Source organism: Callithrix jacchus, chromosome 2 (assembly GCF_049354715.1).
Source record: "Callithrix jacchus isolate 240 chromosome 2, calJac240_pri, whole genome shotgun sequence".
NCBI classification, from domain to species: Eukaryota; Metazoa; Chordata; class Mammalia; order Primates; family Cebidae; genus Callithrix; species Callithrix jacchus.
The window spans coordinates 144308787-144327922 of NC_133503.1; the positions used below are offsets into that span (position 1 = coordinate 144308787).

General features: G+C 35.5%; 1 protein-coding gene across 4 annotated transcripts in view; it reads left to right on the forward strand.

Moving 5' to 3' along the window:
- ADAMTS6 (ADAM metallopeptidase with thrombospondin type 1 motif 6) overlaps positions 1–19136 on the forward strand; it is a 334404-nt gene that overhangs the window by 297575 nt on the left and 17693 nt on the right. For all 4 annotated transcript variants that reach the window (XR_013532291.1, XM_078365433.1, XM_078365434.1 and 1 more), the window contains one exon: positions 10189–10393. Coding sequence is in view for 3 of the 4 variants with exons in the window: in XM_078365433.1 (XP_078221559.1) it covers positions 10189–10393 (205 nt within the window). In the remaining variant the exon portion in view is untranslated. The remainder of the gene's footprint in view (positions 1–10188; positions 10394–19136) is intronic.

The window sequence follows — 19136 nt, forward strand, 5'->3', positions numbered from 1 at the left end:
CAGTGTAATTACAAAAAAAATACGTAAATAATCCATGTCCCAAATATGTTTAAACTAAAGTGCATTTCTTGTTCAACGCATATTTCTTGTTCCAGAGCAATAATGCCTTATGAACTTTCATGATCTAAAGCCAATGTCTGCCTGAACATTTGATGGTGATCCTCACTACTAATCTCTTGAAGAGTTGTAGGGTATTGGCCAACCAAATAAGAAGTACAGGGATAGTTTTTGTTCTAAGACTTTTGTAATTATACATTGAGTTATTCTCAAAATGTTATCACCATATAACTAATCCCTTAATATCCAGACATGGGAAAGTATGGAATACATAATAATATGTATTATGAGACAAGTTATTAAATTTTTTTCACATTCCTCTTTTCTGCCAATGATTTTTATAAATTTATCTTAAGAGAAACTTAAAAACTGTAAAAGAAAGAGATGCTTAAGATCCATGGACTAATTTTGCCCCTTTCCATGTTTCCAGTAACTTCAGCGTATTTTCATGTGACTGTGAGTCTCAGTCTATTATCTTAATTCTCTGACACTCAGGATCTTAAGTAGTATATCTGGCATTTGATCAAACTTGGAGGATCTCTGAGTGAGCCTGGTCACACCCTATTCCATTTTGGCCTAAGCTTGAGACGGAGTTTCGCTCTTGTTACCCAGGCTGGAGTGCAATGGTGCGATCTTGGCTCACCGCAACCTCTGCCTCCTGGGTTCAGGCAATTCTCCTGCCTCAGCCTCCTGAGTAGCTGGGATTACAGGCATGGGCCACCATGCCCAGCTAATTTTTTGTATTTTTAGTAGAGATGGGGTTTCACCATGTTGGCCAGGATGGTCTCGATCTCTTGACCTCGTGATCCACCCGCCTCGACCTCCCAAAGTGCTGGGATTACAGGCGAGAGCCACTGCACCTGGCTTATTTATTTAATCTTAAATGCTCAGATGTCTAATGTCCTTAGAGATTTCAGTTCTTGGTCATTTCATCCCATAAGTTGTGTGTTTGATTACTACATTGGAGGTTCATTTTTTTTAACAGTTTAAGGATAATTGACATATTGATGTACATTATTAAAATTCAGCTTTCTGTCTCCTTTCCTTATGTAGTTCTGAAGTGAAGTTTCTTATTTAAGTTTGGAGATGAGGAATGGAATTCAAAAGAAAAGATAGAGAGAATATAGGAAAAATAGAAACTTTAGTCTAATGGTTTTTTTTTAAAAGACCTAAATGTAGATATTCAAAATATTACTCATTATTAGTCTACTTCTCTTAGTTGCTTTTTAATTTCTTCTTTAGTCCTTTGAATTCAGAATATGAAAAAGGAAATTTTAGGTCTTCAAAATGGTTATCATGTATGCTTGACTTGTGGTGGGATTACATCCTGATAAACCTATACAGAGTTGAAAACATTGTAAGTTGAAATGCATTTACTATGCCTTACCTACTAAATATCATAGTGTAGCCCAGTGCACTGTAAACATGCTCAGAACATTACCATTGGGCAAAACTCACCTGGCAACACAGTACATTGTAGAGTATTAGTCATTTACTCTCATGGTAGTGTAGCTGACTGGGAGCTGCAGGTTGCTGCTGCTGCTCAACATCTAGAGAGACTGTTATACCACATATTGCTAGGGTAGGAAAAGGTTAAAATTCAAAAATTCAAGTACAGTTTCTACTAAATATGTATTGCTTTCATACCATTGTAAACTTGAAAAATTGTTAGGTCAAACCATCAAACATCAGGGACCATCTGAGATTCCCAATTGACATTGGTATTATCGAAAAAAATCATAGAAAGGCTATTGAATTTAATAAGACTTTAAATGAGTGTGAAGAAAGAGATAGGTTTTTTTCCGATGATCACATGATAGGCAGAAAAGCAAACAGAAGAAAACAAAAAAACCTATAAACCATTGTTAATACTTTGATGTATATATTTCTAGGATTTTTTCCATGTATACAGAGGCATGTGTATATAATAAAATTGTATTATACTATTTATGACACTTTATAATCAGTTCTCAATATTTTGAACATTAGAAGTCTTTGACAACATTTAGTAGACATGAGATTGTTTATTTAAATTGATATTCCAGTGTTGAACAATTTTGGATGTATTTTTTACTTTGATCCCTTGCAATACTGCAGCACTAACCATTTTTGCTTCTGAAGCTCTTCTTCATAATTATATATGCTAAATAAATAACAAAATAATATATGGTTCAAATGGAAGCACATGTTAGTCTTTGAGATCACAATGTTAACTGCTTTCCAGAAAGATTGTATGAATGTATATTCCCACTAACAGTCTATGCGAATGCCATTTCCTGGAAGTGAACAACAGTGGGTATTGATCTTTTAAATTAATCTTTGATTATTTTATAGGGGGAAAAGCCCTGACATCTAATTGCTGTCTTATTTTGCATATATTAGACTGCTGATGGGGCTGAACATTTAAAAATTATGTTTAGTGGTCGTTTGTACTACTTCTCTTCATCGTGGCCTGTCCTATTGAACTCCTTATCAATATTTCAGTAATTCTGTTGAAGTATTTATCATTTTGTTATTGATTTGCATGAACTCTTAATGTATTAAGGATATTAACTCTTTTACCTATGATCTGAATATTTTTTCCTACTTTGTCATCTATTTTCCATGTTATTTATGGTGTTTTAATCTATTTTTACTTACAAAATTTAGAAAATCTTAAGAAAACTGTCAAACTTTTATTCCTTTCATTGGTATACTGTTTAGAAAGGTCTTCCCCACTCTTATACTTTCTAAGTTTCTTTTTTTATTTTTAATGTAGACATTGATCTATCTGAAATGTTTTGCCTGATTTGAGGAAGGGATTATACTTATTTTCAGTGATTATTGTTTTCCCTATACCATTAGTTTAAAATTCTAAATGGTATTTTTTATCAGAAAGTATGTTTTCAAATAATGAAATATTTCCAATGTCTTTAGTTATATTGGGAGAATTTATAAGTACAGTATACAAAAAGGGAGAACAGTAAGATTTGTCCATAAAAGAGAAATTGACAGAGGACTAGGAAGACTAGACAAAGGAGGCATTGGTAGAGAAATAATATTATGTTTATTTGGAAGACTTTGAAGACCCAGAGGAGGCCTTGCAGGGGAAAGTTAACATGTTCATAGCAGCAACTCTTTTATGAGAAAGAGTATAATTGTCAAGGTAGTAAAGTGACTATGAATGAAAGTAGTGGGATCCATGACATGGGCTTAAACAATTGGAAAAAAAAGAAAAGGAATTAATATTAAAGGATATGACTGGTAAGAAACTAGTCCTCATCCATAAGAAAAAACTAAGCTGGACTCCAAAGAAAAAGGCTGAGTTCAGTTTTTACCATGCCATGTTTTAATAGCAAGAGTATTTCTGCATATGACCTCATGTGAAGAATCCTTGAATAATAAATATTATTTCTTTATGATACTGTGGTTTTTAAAATTGTGAAAACCAGAGAAGTGAAAACAAGATAACTATTCATTTTAATAATATTCTGACCAAGAATTTAAAAACATTTATTAATCAACTGCAAGTTAGAAGACACTGTACTTTGGGAGAAATGGTTCCCTTTCCTGAGGGTAATCTAATTGGACAAACATATATATATATATATGTAAATAAATGTAATAGACAAAATATGTTAAGTGCAAGAGAGTTATAAGCAAAAGTGCTAAAGAAAGCTTAAGGTGGGAAGAAATTAATTTTTATACAGTGGCTAAGTTTTATTTAATGGCATATTTTAAGGTATAATGTTTAATCATTATTTTGGGTCATTGGACCTCACCCATGGACAACTATCATCCCTTATTTTAAGTTTAGAAAAAGATTCATCAGAGTCCTCTATAAAACTCCAAAACCTAAGACCTAGGAGGAATCATCAAAATTATTTAGGTTAACTCCCATGATTTCACAGACTGAGGTATGCTAATATCTGGTGATGTTTTTCTTATTATATCAGACATCACCAACTTTGTAAGGCACAAATCAAATGTCTGGTGGCACTTTAACACATCTAATTTTGCTTGCTTCATTGACACATTCTCAGTTGCCAGAACTTCAGATATGTTTATTATATTGATTTTTTTAATTTAGAAAAATATTGACTGTATAATGTTTAGAGCATAGAGAGTTCTGCTTAATATTGGTTTCACTTTTCAATTAGCTGAGAAATGAAAAAAAATTCTTTTAATTTTTTCTTAACCAACTTTTTGTTTTGAAATTTTTCTAAAAGTTAATTTAAAACATAGGAAGGTTTTTATCTTTGTAAGTAGACAATAGGTTATATAACTGAATCTCTCTTCGAGTAAAGATATTATTGTCAAATTCTGAAGATTTTTTAAATTTTGCTATGTTGTGTTTATAAAAAGGGTTGATGATTAGACCCTGACTCTGGGACAAAGCCTAGGAAATCTCTCTCTCTTTTAATCCACATATTTAATATCAGTTTATTTTCATATGCTCTGCCATTTTCCTTTAAATTAAAAAGCAAAAAATAATATTCTGATTTTATGATGATTAGTTCTTCAAAAATATTCTTGTTTACCAAGGTTGGGGCAAAGTTTTTATAGTGTCTCTCTTATTCCCTTCTCCAAATTATACTATTGTTTATAATAATAAGAGATTGGAAATGTATGTCAGATTACACAGGCTGCCGCAAATCACTCTTATTTCAGACACTCTAACGTGAATCCCTCTAATTGTTAGGGTCTGATGGCTATGAAGGACTTGTGAAGATGAAGACAATTTGATCACTGTATGTTGGGAAAAGCTCAGAAAGAAACAGCCCCAGAATTGTTCCAGCTATAATGATTCAAAATTTATATTCCCACAGAGAATTTCTGTATTCATATTTTTACCACCAAATCTATAGAGGAGGGAAAGAAGACAGAGAAAAGAATACCATCAGAGGGTCAAATACGTGGAGAAGGAAGACAAGGGAAGCAGTACATCTTAAACTAGGTGGGAGAATGGAGAAACTGAGACAAGCAGTTGCAGTGGTAGAATTGCAAAACTGTTTAAATAACTAGGGTGTGATTTAATCTTCAGAGAGACATAGGAAGGGATGATATGATGAGCAATAAAGATGCAACAGGGACTGAGTGTGAAGTCTGAAATCAGAGTTAAAGTCAGAATGGAAATTGGGAGGGTGATTAATACTTTTACTTTCATATATTCCAAGTTAAAAGCTGGAGTGATACATCTAGGTTAAATTTCTGAGGAGAGATGGAATGGAAGAGGGGACAAAGAATAAAAAGACAAGGTGTCCCTGAACCTTCGCAACACTTCTGAATCATTGAGGTTACTTGGGCACCTGTGTTTAATTTGAAGGCCTCCATCCCACTTACATTATGAGAACTAATGAGATCACGGCTGGAGGTGGTATGACTGAACTTTTTGTGACTGAGTTATACACATTTCTGTTTTATCCCCTAATCTTGGTGATGAAATCACTGTTGCAAAGTTGAATCAGAGTTTCACTATGGCTGGCATGCAAGTTATTATTTTCAGTACACATTTTCCTCCTTACCAAAAATGGTACTAACAACTGGGGATTATGTTCATCTGTGGAAAACAGAAAGGAAAGAATATGAAAATTACTTTACATCTTTCTTGGAAAATGACTTAGAAAAAAATGTGTCAGATTTTTTTTTTTTTTTTGAAAGAAAGAAAGAGAAAGGGGGAGAGAGAACAGGAGTCTTGTTCTATTGTCCAGGCTGGAATGCAATCTAAAAATAGGTATTAAAAACCTCTTTTATGCCGATAATTGTTCTAAACAGCAGAGACAGGAAGGAATAAGGGAAGAAAATAACAAACAAACAGCAAACCAATATTTCATTTAAGTCTGTGAAATGCTATGCAAATGCTAAAGAGTGATTTACTTCCAATTATGTGGTCACTTTCAAAATAGGTGTAATGTGATACTGAGAAAAATGTATGTTCTATAGACCTGGGGTGAAGAACTCTATAAATATTCGCTGGGTTTACTTGTTCCAAGTCTGATTTCAAATCATAGATGTTCCTGTTAATTTTCTATCTTGTTGATCCATCCAATATTAACAATGTGGCGTCAAAGTCTCCTGCTATTATTGTGCAGGAGTCCAAGTCTCTTTATAAGTCATTAAGAACTTATCTTATGTATCTGGGTGTTCCTATACTGGGTGCATATATATTTATGATCATTGACTCCTGTCGTTGCATTGATCCTTTTACCATTACGTAATGTCCTTCTTTGTTTCTTTTAGTCTTTGTTACTATTCAAGTCTATTTTGTCAGAGACGAAAGTTACAACTCCTCTTTTATTTTTATTTTTATTTTTTGGCTCTCCATTTGATTGATAAGTCTTCCACCAACCCTTTGAGTCTTTGTATATCCTTGCTTATAAGATGGATCTGGATACAGCATACCGATGGGTTTTGACTTTTTATTCAATTTGCCTATCTGTATCTTTGATTGGGGCATTTAATCCATTTAAATTTAGGATTAATATTGATATTTGTGAGTTTCATATTGTCATTTAAGGCTAGCTGGCTATTTTGCCCATTAGTTGATACAGATTCTTCATTATGAAGTTACTCTTTACCTTTTGGTAAGTTTTTGGGATGACTGATACTGGTTGTTCCTTTCTGTGTATAGTGCTTCTTTCAGAAGCTTTTGCAAAGCAGGCCTGGTGGTGATGAAATCTCTGAGTGCTTGCTTGTTTGTGAAAATTTTTATTTTTCCTTCATTTATGAAGCTTAGTTTGGCTGGATATGAGATTCTGGGTTGAAAATTCTTTTCTTTGAGGATATTGAATATTGACCCCCACTCTCTTGTAGTTTGTAGGGTTTCTGCTGAGAGATCTGCTGTGAGTCTGATAGGCTTCCCTTTATGGGTAACCTGACCTTTCTCTCTAGCTGCCCTTAGAATTTTCTCCTTTATTTCAACCCTGGTGAATCTAATGATTATGTGTCTTGGGGTTGCTCTACTTGAGGAATATCTTTGTGGTGTTCTCTGTATTATCTGGAGTTGAGTATTGTCCTGCGTTACTAGGTTAGGAAAGTTTTCCTGAATAATATCCTGAAGAATACTTTCCAGCTTGGATTCATTCTCTTCATGACATTCAGGTACACCTATCAAACATAAATTAGGTCTTTTCACATAGTCCTATATTTCTTGGAGACTTTGCTCATTCCTTTTTACTCTTTCTTCTCTAATCTTGTCTTCTCATTTCATTTCATTAAGTTGGTCATTGACCTCTGATATCCTTTCTTCTGCTTGATCAATTTGACTGTTAAAACCTGTGCATACTTCGTGGCATTCTCATATTGTATCCTTCCGTTCCATTAATTCACTTATATTCCTCTCTAAATTGTCTATTCTCGTTAGGATTTCGTCAAACCTTTTTTCAAGGTTCTTAGTTTCTTTACATTGGGCTAGAACAGGTTCTTTTAACTCACAGAAGTTTCTTATTATCCACCTTCTGAAGCCTGATTCTGTTAATGGAATGCACTCGTTCTCCATCAGGCTTTGTTCCCTTGTTGATGAGGAACTGTGATCCCTTGTAGAGGGAGAGGCATTCTGATTTTGGGTATTTTCAACCTTTTTATGCTGGTTTCTTCCCATCATTGTAAATTTATCCACCTGTCATCCTTGTAATTACCGACTTTCAAATTAGGTCTCTGAGTGGATGTCCAACTTATTGATTCTGAGTGCTGGAATCTGAGCAACCCACTGCACCAGCTAAAACAGGGGCATTAAGATTCATGGTGCTTTTCTGCCCAGGAATCTGCAGTCTGGCTTCCTTCTTGAGTCCCTTTTTCAATCAGCTGAATAGGCGACTCTGCCTTCCCGGAGCTCCAAACGTTGACCAAAAGGAGACCCAGTCCTGTTTACTCTGCACCAAGAACTGCTGTGCCGGGGTGCCGGCAAAACCGCCGTGCCAGCCACAAGACTCACACTGGCAACCCATGGGTCGCACTGGGAATCTCCTGGTCCATGAGCAACAAAAATTCATCTAAAAGTGTGGCATCCTCTCCTTCTTTGCACTTTCACTGGGAGCTACAGTCCTGAGCTGCTAGTAATCAGCCATCTTGGATCTCTCTCATGTCAGATTTTTAGAATTCAAAATTCAGTCATCATTCTTCAATGAATTTTAGGCTGAAAATTTGTAGATTTTGGTAAAATATAATTTAAATTTGAAAACTAGGTAACTATATTTCTAAATGCTGGTTTTCTTTGTAAGTAAAGACAATACAAATAATAATGAACAAAGGCCAGTGTTGCTTAATTGGCTTAATGCAGGCTCCAGTTTAGGATACTAGTACTCATACTTCACTAAGATATTATCTTCCATATACAAAACTGGCACAATGGAGCTTTGCTAACAGAAATAGTGAGAAATTTGTTCTTATGCTTTTCATATTATTCTCTCAGGAGTCTCCCAGTCAAAAGCCTGAGCTTGTCCATTGAGAATAACTGTGTCATTTATAATTATGGATTGAAGAAAGTAGCCTGTGATCCCATGCTTGTAACCTATATTTTACTATTCAGCAATGTTACAATGAATTTTGATTGAAATAGCAAACAATGGGGAATCTAGTCCTGATTCCATCATTGCTCTTTTCATGATTTTGGAAAACTGTTTTCCTAACACTAGATCTTACTTTATTCTGTAAAACAAAGCACACTGCCTTGAATGTAGTAGACATTCAGCAAATATTTAACAAATGAAATACAATATGTCAGTCAATACCCTTGTTGCAAAATAACAAAACTTCAACTTGAGCTGGCTTCTGCACATAAGATTTATGTAACAAAGCTGAGGGAAGTGTAAGGGTGGACCTTAGCTTGAGAAATGGCTGGAATCAAGGACTCTTACACCATCCAGACTTTCTAGCTTCTCTGCATTCTTTGAAATAAGCTAATTCCACCTGACAGGGAACATGGCCACTACAGCTCTGGACTCAGCTTCTTATGCACCTTTGTGACCAGAAAGGAAAGGATCCCTTTTGCTCTAGTTGAGATATAAAAATTCTAAACCAGAATTCTCATTGATCTGATTTAGATCATGAGTTACATCCCTTAGACTAATTAATGTATCCGGAAGAGCGAGTCCTGCAGAAGTGTTGCAAAGAAAACCCCACAAACGTCCTGAAATTATATATGTGAAAGTTTATGACTTTAGGGTAAAGATGTAGTATACCTACAAATGTGAGACATGTTATTTTTTTCTAAGACATTTGCATTTCTTTCCACATTAGCTATGTAGAAGCTGTTTTTAGGAGTCAAAAGTTTGAAACGAGATCTCCATGTTTTCATAGAGCCAGCTCAGAGCTCTGCTCTGCTCTTGCTGAAGGTGTTTTAAGACTTCTATGTCCTCAGGATGGCTACCTGGCTTTCTCTGTCCCTATAAGGACATTCAAGTCCTATCTTAATAGAGGTTTATTTCTGGAAATTGAAAAACAAATCCACAGCTTCCTTAGAGTGGTTTTATCATAAAAATTTTTAATTATCGGAGAACCTGCTTCAATGTGATAATAGTAAAAATAGATACTATTTCTTGTTTGTTACATGCCAGATACTATGTTAGAAGCATTCAGTGGTGTGCTGGAGCCAGCTAGTATTGGTTTATGGGACCCTATTATTAGCATATCTTCTCCTGGTCACCTTTAGTGTATCAAGCTGGTAGCTTGAAATTGGCCTTGGTGAGGTTTTTGCAGTACAGAAAGTGGCAAATGCCACAAATCAGAACTCCCCCACCCCCTGCCATGGGGAACCAGTGGTTAAACGTTTACTAGCACACCACTGGGAGCTTTATATCTATATGACCTTATTTAACCCTCTTGACAATTTTATGAGATTAATCATTGTTATCCTCATTTTAGAATGTAATTAAAAAGGAGAAAAATAAAAGAGGTTTAATGACATAGTGCACTTGTTTGAACCTGGTTCTGCATGCTCCAAAGCCCACACACTACACTTTAGAAAGTAAATGACAGTATAGGTCTTTTCCTTAGCAGCTCTTTCATTTGCCATTTGTCTTATCAAATCACCTTTGATTTGAAACATCAGCTCTTCTAGGATGTAGTCCATCAGTGAAAGTGCCTTCACTTAGCAAAACATCTCTGGATGTACTGACGAAATGCTTTTCTGTGTTCTTCCACGTCTTGCTGCAGGTGGTTCATTGGGGATTGGTTGGAGTGCAGCAAGACTTGTGATGGTGGGATGCGCACAAGGGCAGTGCTCTGCATCAGGAAGATCGGGCCTTCTGAGGAGGAGACGCTGGACTACAATGGTTGTTTAACACACCGGCCAGTCGAAAAAGAGTCCTGCAACAACCAGTCATGTCCACCACAGTGGGTGGCTTTGGACTGGTCTGAGGTAAGGAAATCTGAGGCTATATGTTTTGAGATGTTTTAACTATCTACGCCAAAGCAGTTAATATTAATGACAGCTGAGCACCTTAGAACTCAACAAGTAAGGGTTATGTAATAGTGAATCTGGCCATGTTATATTTTACTGCTGCTTGTCAGGAAGTAAGCATTTTTGCGGGGGTAAGGGAAATCAGCAAGAAACTTGTCATCAATTTGATTAAAAATAAATGTAAAGTAAATTAAAGTAACATTAAAGTGAGTACTCTTATAAGGGGTTTTTCTACTTCTTACTATTGAGCACATCACAAGTTCAGAATTTGAGATATATGGTTAAACATTGAAGTTCAAAAGGAAAGTCAAGAACCTTTCTTACCTCAAAACTTACTGAAGACCTAGAATGACCTTTTTTAGGATCTCATTTGGAATGCACAATTTTTTACTATCTTTTTTTCAAGTAATGTTGCAGCCTAATTACATAACTCTTAGGTATGAATACTTATCAATTCATTATCACTTGTGACATATCTATATCCAGATATTTTTATTTCTTCTATTGCAACTGTGGAAGAAACATGGAGCTGAAGGTTATAACAGCAAAACGTCAAATTTGAAATTGATCATTCCCTTCACTTATGTGAAGAAGACCTGACCAAGATAATGTTTTCTTGGCACAGATGTGTACAAAATAGCCTAATATAATCCAGAGCCACTCAGAAAAATTACCTTATGAAAAATGAGGTAAGAGGTAGTCGATTTTTACTCCTCAGTATTCATGAGACATATACATACTATATCATTTTCCACATTTCCCAAAGAAGAGCTGAAGCCTTCTATAGTGTGTGTTAGTGTTAAGAATGAGTACCTTGCTATATAACCAGTGATATTTCTTTCAAGTTAGCAAAACAGGATGCATCTCAGACTCTATTCTAATATATCCTGCCAGAAACATTGTGGTACTTGCTCTGGGTATTTCCTGTAGACCTCATACATTTGTCAAAAAACAAACAAAAAGATTAAACCTTGTTATTTAGGAACCTTTGGATATAACTGTTCCCCTGTGAATCTTACTGCTTGAGTGGCCTTATTTTCCTGGAGGCACAGGGCTGAAAGAGGCACTGTTTTTAAGATGGTACATGGAAGTAGAGATTCTGACCAGTTGTTGTTATCCATGGAATCTTTGGCAGGAATTGGGAGTGTTCCTGGCCATACTCCAGCTCCAGCAATTACATTCTGCCTACCTAAGTTAGATTTTTTAGTTATATATTTCAATCATATGTAGAGATATTCTGGTATTATTCTGTCAGTGGTTATGGAAAACAGTATGGACTCTTCTGTTCCCTAACAGGGGATGCATTCGCTCCTAAATTCATTTGAAAGATAAAATCCATTGATAAAGAATAGACATTCTGCAGTGTTGTAACCATTAGTGCCCAGGACTCTTATAGAAATCCATAAATATTCATTGGTATGAGAAATTTGTTATGGGAAAATCTTAATAGGAGACCTGATGATTGGCTGTCACAGTTTGAGGGCTTCCAGTCAAATTAGTAAGTTTGAGTGATTACTAAACACACTGGGATAGGCACCATGGGGAATATGAAAGAATCATGTAAGCTTGGGTTAATGAAAAATATCCATGAAACAACTAGAGAATAATACATTAAGGCAGTGTGTAATAAAACAATGGATTGTGAGGTATAAATGTTTAATTAATATAGAAATTCAGAGCTGAGAAGGGCAGAGTATCCTGGAGTAGTATCAGAAGCCTTTTTAATTAATGCGAGTTGAGCTGAGAATTAAGGGCTATAGAGTTGGGAGTAGGGAAAAGAACAGGGAAGCTAGAGAAGTTATGGCTAAAAAAAGAAACAACTGAACAGAAACACAAAGAGTGGATGATGAAGGCAGTGTGGGAGAAAAGGGTTTGTTTTTGAAAATAATGAAAGACTGATAGTGATAGGTACTAGGAAGGTTGGAATACAGAACTTTATACTATATTGCCCTTCGTAAGCAGTAGGAATGCTTTCTGAGAAATTTCTAGAAGAAATTATTGCCGACCGCTAAAATATCAAAACTTCTTCATGTAAGCCTCATTTCACACTGCTCTTCCGACCTACACTCTTCTGTATCATTATATGTTTTTAAAGAAAACAACCAAATAGAATCACCTTGAGAGATAGCTTGTGTATATTAACTGATGTGTTTCCATTCCAAATGCTTTTAAAGTTCCCTTCAGAATTCAACTTCACATAGGTTAATCTTGCCCTTCTCTTAGAATTTTGATTCTTATCTATCCAGTCTTTGAAATGACTCACTCACATGGCTTTAAGAGGCCCTTAGGCATTTCTAGAGGCTGCCTGAAGATGTACATATAAGCTGAGGACACTTTTAATCACATTTCTGCAATACTCTTTAACGTGGCGGAGTCAAAGCTTAGGGTCAAGAAACAGTGCTGAGGGACTGGAGTACGCATGTGGGGACTATCACCTCAGATAAAGCATTGTCCAAGGGAAGTGCTGTTGTCTTTTCACAGATAGGAAACAATTCCAGGGTAAGCACAGATTGAAAACTGCTGCTAAAATTCTAGTTGCGCACCACCTTTACCACTGTCATCATCCTTTGTTCAAGGTGAAAGACGGTTTTTGCCCCATATTGTTTCTCCTGTTTATTTCCCCAGGGAGGGTATGTGGGGGCTCTTTACTCTCACACTTCCATTCCCTTACTTTACCAGGCAGCCCACTCCTTCCCTTCCCGAGATGGGTTATCAATAAGTAGGAATAAATAACATTAAATGAAATAGATGTCTGAGTAGCTATTGAGAACAAAATGAAAACAAGGAGCCTGTTCTTCCCAAAGGAAGAGAACACCTCCCACTAATGAAAAGAGAAGGTCCCAGCAGAAGGGCAGGCAGTATTCAGTCTCTTTCAGTTAACCTTTGGCAAATATTTCACACAATTTTTTTGACACACCCATGAAATCCTCCTCTTTCTGCCCCCCCCCCCCCACTCCAACTATCAGCTGTCTGAGTTCTGCTAACCACAAGGGTGAGGTTCAACTGGTGAAAATATATTGCAGCAAGAGGAATTTACCCTTTGACTCTTTCCTTTTCTTTGCTGGCTACTCCAATATAAAATTTCCATTGTTGTAAAGCCAGCATCAGTGAAACCCACCCAGTACTTACGCCAAAAGAAAAAAATGTTAAATTACCTTGGCGGAAAATGGCTCATCAGCAGACTTCTGTGGAACTAATGAAACCACAGCTTTTGCATGTCCTATAATCTATACTTGGGATCACCCAGGCTATGTTGGACTTTTAAATAGTTTTCTGTGTTTGCCCTCACTTGGCAAATAGCTCTTGAAAGCATTGCTGCATACTGTGGATGGGTTCCAGCAGTCCTAACCCATCCTTTTGATGTATCAGAATGGTTTATTTGACTCTTACAGAATAATGCCCATTGAAAAAGATATATTTCTTGTACTTATTCTTGGAAAAATAGGTAACTGGCATCTTACTCAACTGACTTTATAGTACTTATGTTTAGGTAACATTACTTAAGAAAGATGGGGGAAATCTACCTACAAGCGACTGTGTTTTGCTTGATAAGACAATTGTGTCATCACCTTGCATACTCCTTGGTTCTACTGTGGTCCTTTGACTAAGTAATTTAAAGTCATCTCTCTAGGGAGAACTCAGTGTAACCCCAAAATGTTAATGTTTCTGTCTTTTACAAGTGAGGGCCAAATTGTTCTCCTTCTTGGTTTCAAATACTTTTTCTGCAAAATATATTTTTGCTTCTTAATCATTTAACATTAAGCTGAAGCATAAATGCATCTCTCATAAAAGTCACCTCCTATATTCCACTAAGATGAAAACAAAAAACAGATGGTCTTGTCAGATTTTAAATAATCATGAGATTCTAATTATATGAGTAAAGAGGAAAAAATAGGTATTTACCACGTAATGAGGAATAATTTTACTAAAGAACAGACTCACCACTGAATATCTTCTACCCCACTACCTAAAGGTTTATTATGAGAAAGAGTGAGATGAATTTTGATGTTTATAAGTATTCTTTAATCTAAAAAATTTATTATTGAACTAAGCCTTCCAATTTCTAATTATTACTAATAGATTTTACTGCACACTCAAAAGTTATGCAAAAAATTACTCTTTGCATGGATATAGGCCAATGATTATCTCTGGAGACCACTCTAAAGCATTCATAATTAAGTTAATGCCTGGTAGTCACATATATAACTGTGATTCATCTTACTTTTCTAGAAATACTTGTTTTTATTTTTACATAGCTAATAAAACAGAGTTCTTGAGATGGACAAACATATTAATAGTAGTCCCCCCTTGTACACAGGGGACATGTTCTAAGACCCCCAGTGGATACCTGAAACTGCAGATAGTACTGAACCCTATATATACTATATATTTTTTCCTATCTATACAAATGTATAATAAAGTTTAATTTATAAATTAGGCACAGTAGGAGATTAACACTAATAATAAAATTAAAATATTATAACAGCATACTGTAATAAGAGTTATGTGACTATAACCTCTCTTTCAAAATATCTTATACTGTACTCATCTATTTTCAGACTTCAGTTGATCATTGGTAACTGAAACTGTGGAAAATGAAATTGCGGATTAAGAAAGGATACTGTATTATCAGTAAAGAGGGGGAAATGAAATTTAGGCTTGAGAAAACAGAAAGAATAAGTAAATATAAAAACAAACTAAGGACATCTCTGTTTGAACATCTCTGACATAAGGTCAGAAGGACTTGCTAGAGTTCTACTTAAATGAACTAGGTTTAAGTGGCATCCCTGTGCCTTTACGTATACTTACAACCAATTTTTAAACATTTACTTTTACAATCACCTGTAAGAAGTGCAATATTTACAGAGACCAGAGTTGAGACTCTGGCTATGTACATGTAATATTTGTGGCTGGATCTGCAGAGTTCAGACCTGATGTATTCACTGAGTAACAAATGTGGCAGCAATGTAGTTTTTAGTTATTCACTATCTTGAAAATCTAGTTGATTTTAAGTCATTTGCTATCTTGAAAATCTGGTTGAAAATCTCTGTACCTCTGTTGCTATAACATAAAATATCCTTGACTAAAGTAGTAAACATTGAGGGGCAATTTTTCTAAAATGATTTCTTTCCTAAGTGCATTATATGTTTAGCTTTGCACATAATTGCATATTGTTCTACAGAGGATTAGTCTTTTTGCAATTATCTTTCAGAGCTTTATTTTTAGCAGGAAACTGCCATCGGGATTTGTCTGTACTTCTTAGCACTTGTTTCCTCACCTGTAAAATGGATGTGTAACAGTACTCACTTCATGGAGTTTCTATGAAGATTAGGTAGATTACTACATGCCAAGGATTTAGAACAATACATGATACAATAAATATTAGTGCTGCTTTGTCTTCTTATCCTTCTTTTTTTATTTTTATTTTAATGTTCACCTAGCTAATTTTTTTTTTTAATATACAGGGGTTCACTATGTTGGCCAGGCTGGTCTCAAACTCCTGACCTCATGATCTGCCCACCTCTGCCTCCCAAAGTGCTGGGATTCACAGGTGTGAGCCACCATGCCTGGTTTGGTTTTGGTTTGGGTTTCCTAGGGACTTCTTCGAAGGAGATGAATGAATTGTCTTTGTGTTCTTTTTCTCTGCTAATGGTAAGCACAACTTGGCATATAATTTTAGAAAAGGCAGCTAGGTATTACTATATTCCTAAAATAATAATAGAAGCTTCTTGCCACTGGAAAAAGTTATTAGCATAAACAAGAGATGTTATCTCCCAGCCTTTAATACACATTCACATGATTTTAAAATGTGAAGGAGGCAGGGGAGTGGCACAAGTGCATTTTTCAATGAACGATCTCATTAGAAAATTAATCATAGCCTCAAAATACAAAAACTGAGTTCCCTATAAATCCCATATGTTTTTGCCTAATGTAAGGATGAATTGGCCTTCTATCCTTTTATACTTCACCTCAACTTCTTCTGATAATAATTTATATTTACTATGTATTGTCATGAGTTTGTTTCTGCCAATACTAAGAACAGCCTGTGAATACAGTAATAACAGAGAAATGGATAATGAGTAGGCCCTAAAGTATGGGTCACAAGGCCTAGGATTTAGTTCCAGGTTTAACATCTGCTGTTTATCCTTAATGAAGTCTCTTAAGCTTTTCTCATCTGTAATAATTCTTAAAAATTTGTTTAATAATGTTTAATATTGTCTTTAAAAGTATTTTCTGAACTGTTAATCTTTAATGAAATGGAAAGTAGTATAGTAGTGTTATCGTTATCAATGATAATATTAAGCGTTAAGAGAGTGCCAGAAATCCTGTAAGTCTTCAGTTTGAACAGTGGAGGAGACTTGGCATGAAGTGGATTAAAATCAGTGGAACAAGTTCAAGAGATAGAAATGGAGTAGACACAACTGAGGCAAGCTCAAAGACTTGGATTAGGGCTTTGTTCATGCTACAGAAATTATCACATTCCTTGGTTCTTGAAATATAAGTGATCGTTGTATTAAATTAGACAATACATACAAAGTACATAGTATAGGCCTGACATCCAGAAAGCACTTAGCAAGAATTAGTATTAGAATGACTCCACCATTTCATATATGTGTGAATTTTTACCAGTCACTCTAAGTTTTCCCATTTTAAAAACAATAATAATTGCTACCTAATAGGAGAGTTGTAAGGACTATATAAATTATAGCATTTAGCACACTTGGTAGATACAGTATTTATTAAATGATAGAAGCTATTAGTGGCAGCAGCAGTAGTAGTAGTTACTGTAGTTGCAACAACAACCCTATTCGCTTTGTGCCTGACACTGGGCTAACACTGGAGAATACTGCAAATTATTTTATATGGCTGACATATAGAGAGATGAACCTCAAGAGGTAGGTGTAGTAAGCATATATAGAGTTTGAATTTTTATCTTGAAGGAAATAGTAAGCTATTAAATGATTTTTTTAATCAGAAGGCAGTATAACTGGATATGTGTTTTAGAAAGATTCCTCTGACTGAAGTTTAGGGAGTAGATTTAAGTGAGGCAAGAGGAAGAAACAAGAGACCTAGTAGAAAGCCATTACAAAATTTCATATGAGAAATGATGTTTGTCTGAAATAAGGTTAGTGGTAGTAGAGATGGAGAGAAATCAACAGGTGTGAGAGAGATTTTGGAACTGAATTAATAAGACCTAGTGATGGATTGTATGGGTGGAGTGAGGCAGCACCAGGTTATGAGGATATTGATTTGGCTGTGAAGAGGAATAACAAGAATCAGGAATTTCTCTCTCGATCTTCACTCCCTAACTAAAGCCTCTTCTGGAACTATATTGGAAAAAACTGTGTTATCCTCCTTCAAAATGCATCTTAATGAAACCTTTTCTAAGTTGGAGGAAATGTATTCTGTGATTATATTCATTGTAATAAAGAGTTTGCATTGAGTCATTGATTTTCACCTGAAAAAAATGTTAACACTTTCTCTCTTTCCGTGACATACATCAGGCTCAAAGATTGCCCCCTAACAAAACCCCTGTGTGTATGTGTATATGGTGTTCACCTAGATATCCCCATCTACAACTAGTACATCTTGATTTACCTAATGGTAAATCAAAACTGTCACCTTTCCAGAAAAAGAACAGCATATATTTATCAAGTGTTTACTCAGAGTCTTCACCTGGATCCTGGGGTGCGTGTGTGTGTGTGTGCATGTGCACATGTATGTTTGCATGCACATAAGCATGCAAAGATTAAACAAATGGAGTAATTTTAAGGAGCTTATAGTGTAGTAGAGATGAGAAGACATGTAAATACATAATTATAAAACAGGCTGATGGTGTTAGGGCATGATAATTTATGTGTTCTACATCCACTTATATGATACTTTTAACATTAACCTGTGTTTCCATGTCTGTCTCCTAAATAGGACTCTGAGCTTCTTAAGCATAGAGACTATTTCATTCATTTTTATATCTCCCCAGTCTAGTGTGGTTCCTGTATGAGATCTGGAAATGTGTTTTGCATGAAAGGTACATCATATACAGTGCTTCCAAATGTTGTTTGGCTAAGGTCCTCACTTAATTGAGGGCAAGTATAGATTTTAAGAAAGGGTCCAGACATACAGGGGAGAAAGCTAGAAGACTCCAGTCAACTACCATGTTAAACAGATGACTTCTAGAAACACCTGGAGATGAGGTATATAAGATTTGTGACATAGGGAAAAGCATCCTTCCCTCAGTACCAATAAGAAACAGACCCAATTCTAATGAACAACTTCCTTAGATTTGTAATTGATGGACAGGGAAAAGTCCAGAGATTTTCTGTGCAAGAATCCTTCACCTGTGACCAAGTATGCTTAGCAACCGGACATAAGAATAGTTTATCTAAATCAACCCTGAACTTGCTTCACAGTGACAAGTTCTTGTGGTCTACTAATAACATACAAATTCTTTTTAGAAGACCACACCCACCAAGTAGGAAACCAAGGATTCCACATTCCAAAAATTAGCAGAATCTTATCACAGCTGAATGAGGCCAAGGATAGAGAGGAATAGAGGAATCAACCTATCCCCAATAGAGCAAGAAAATGAGTTAGCCAAGAAAAGCAAATGTTGGATTTATCTCTTAAAAGACCTTAGGAAAAAGATGAAAATACCTTTGCCTAAAAATTTTAAGTAATTTTGTATCTGAGAGACTTTGCC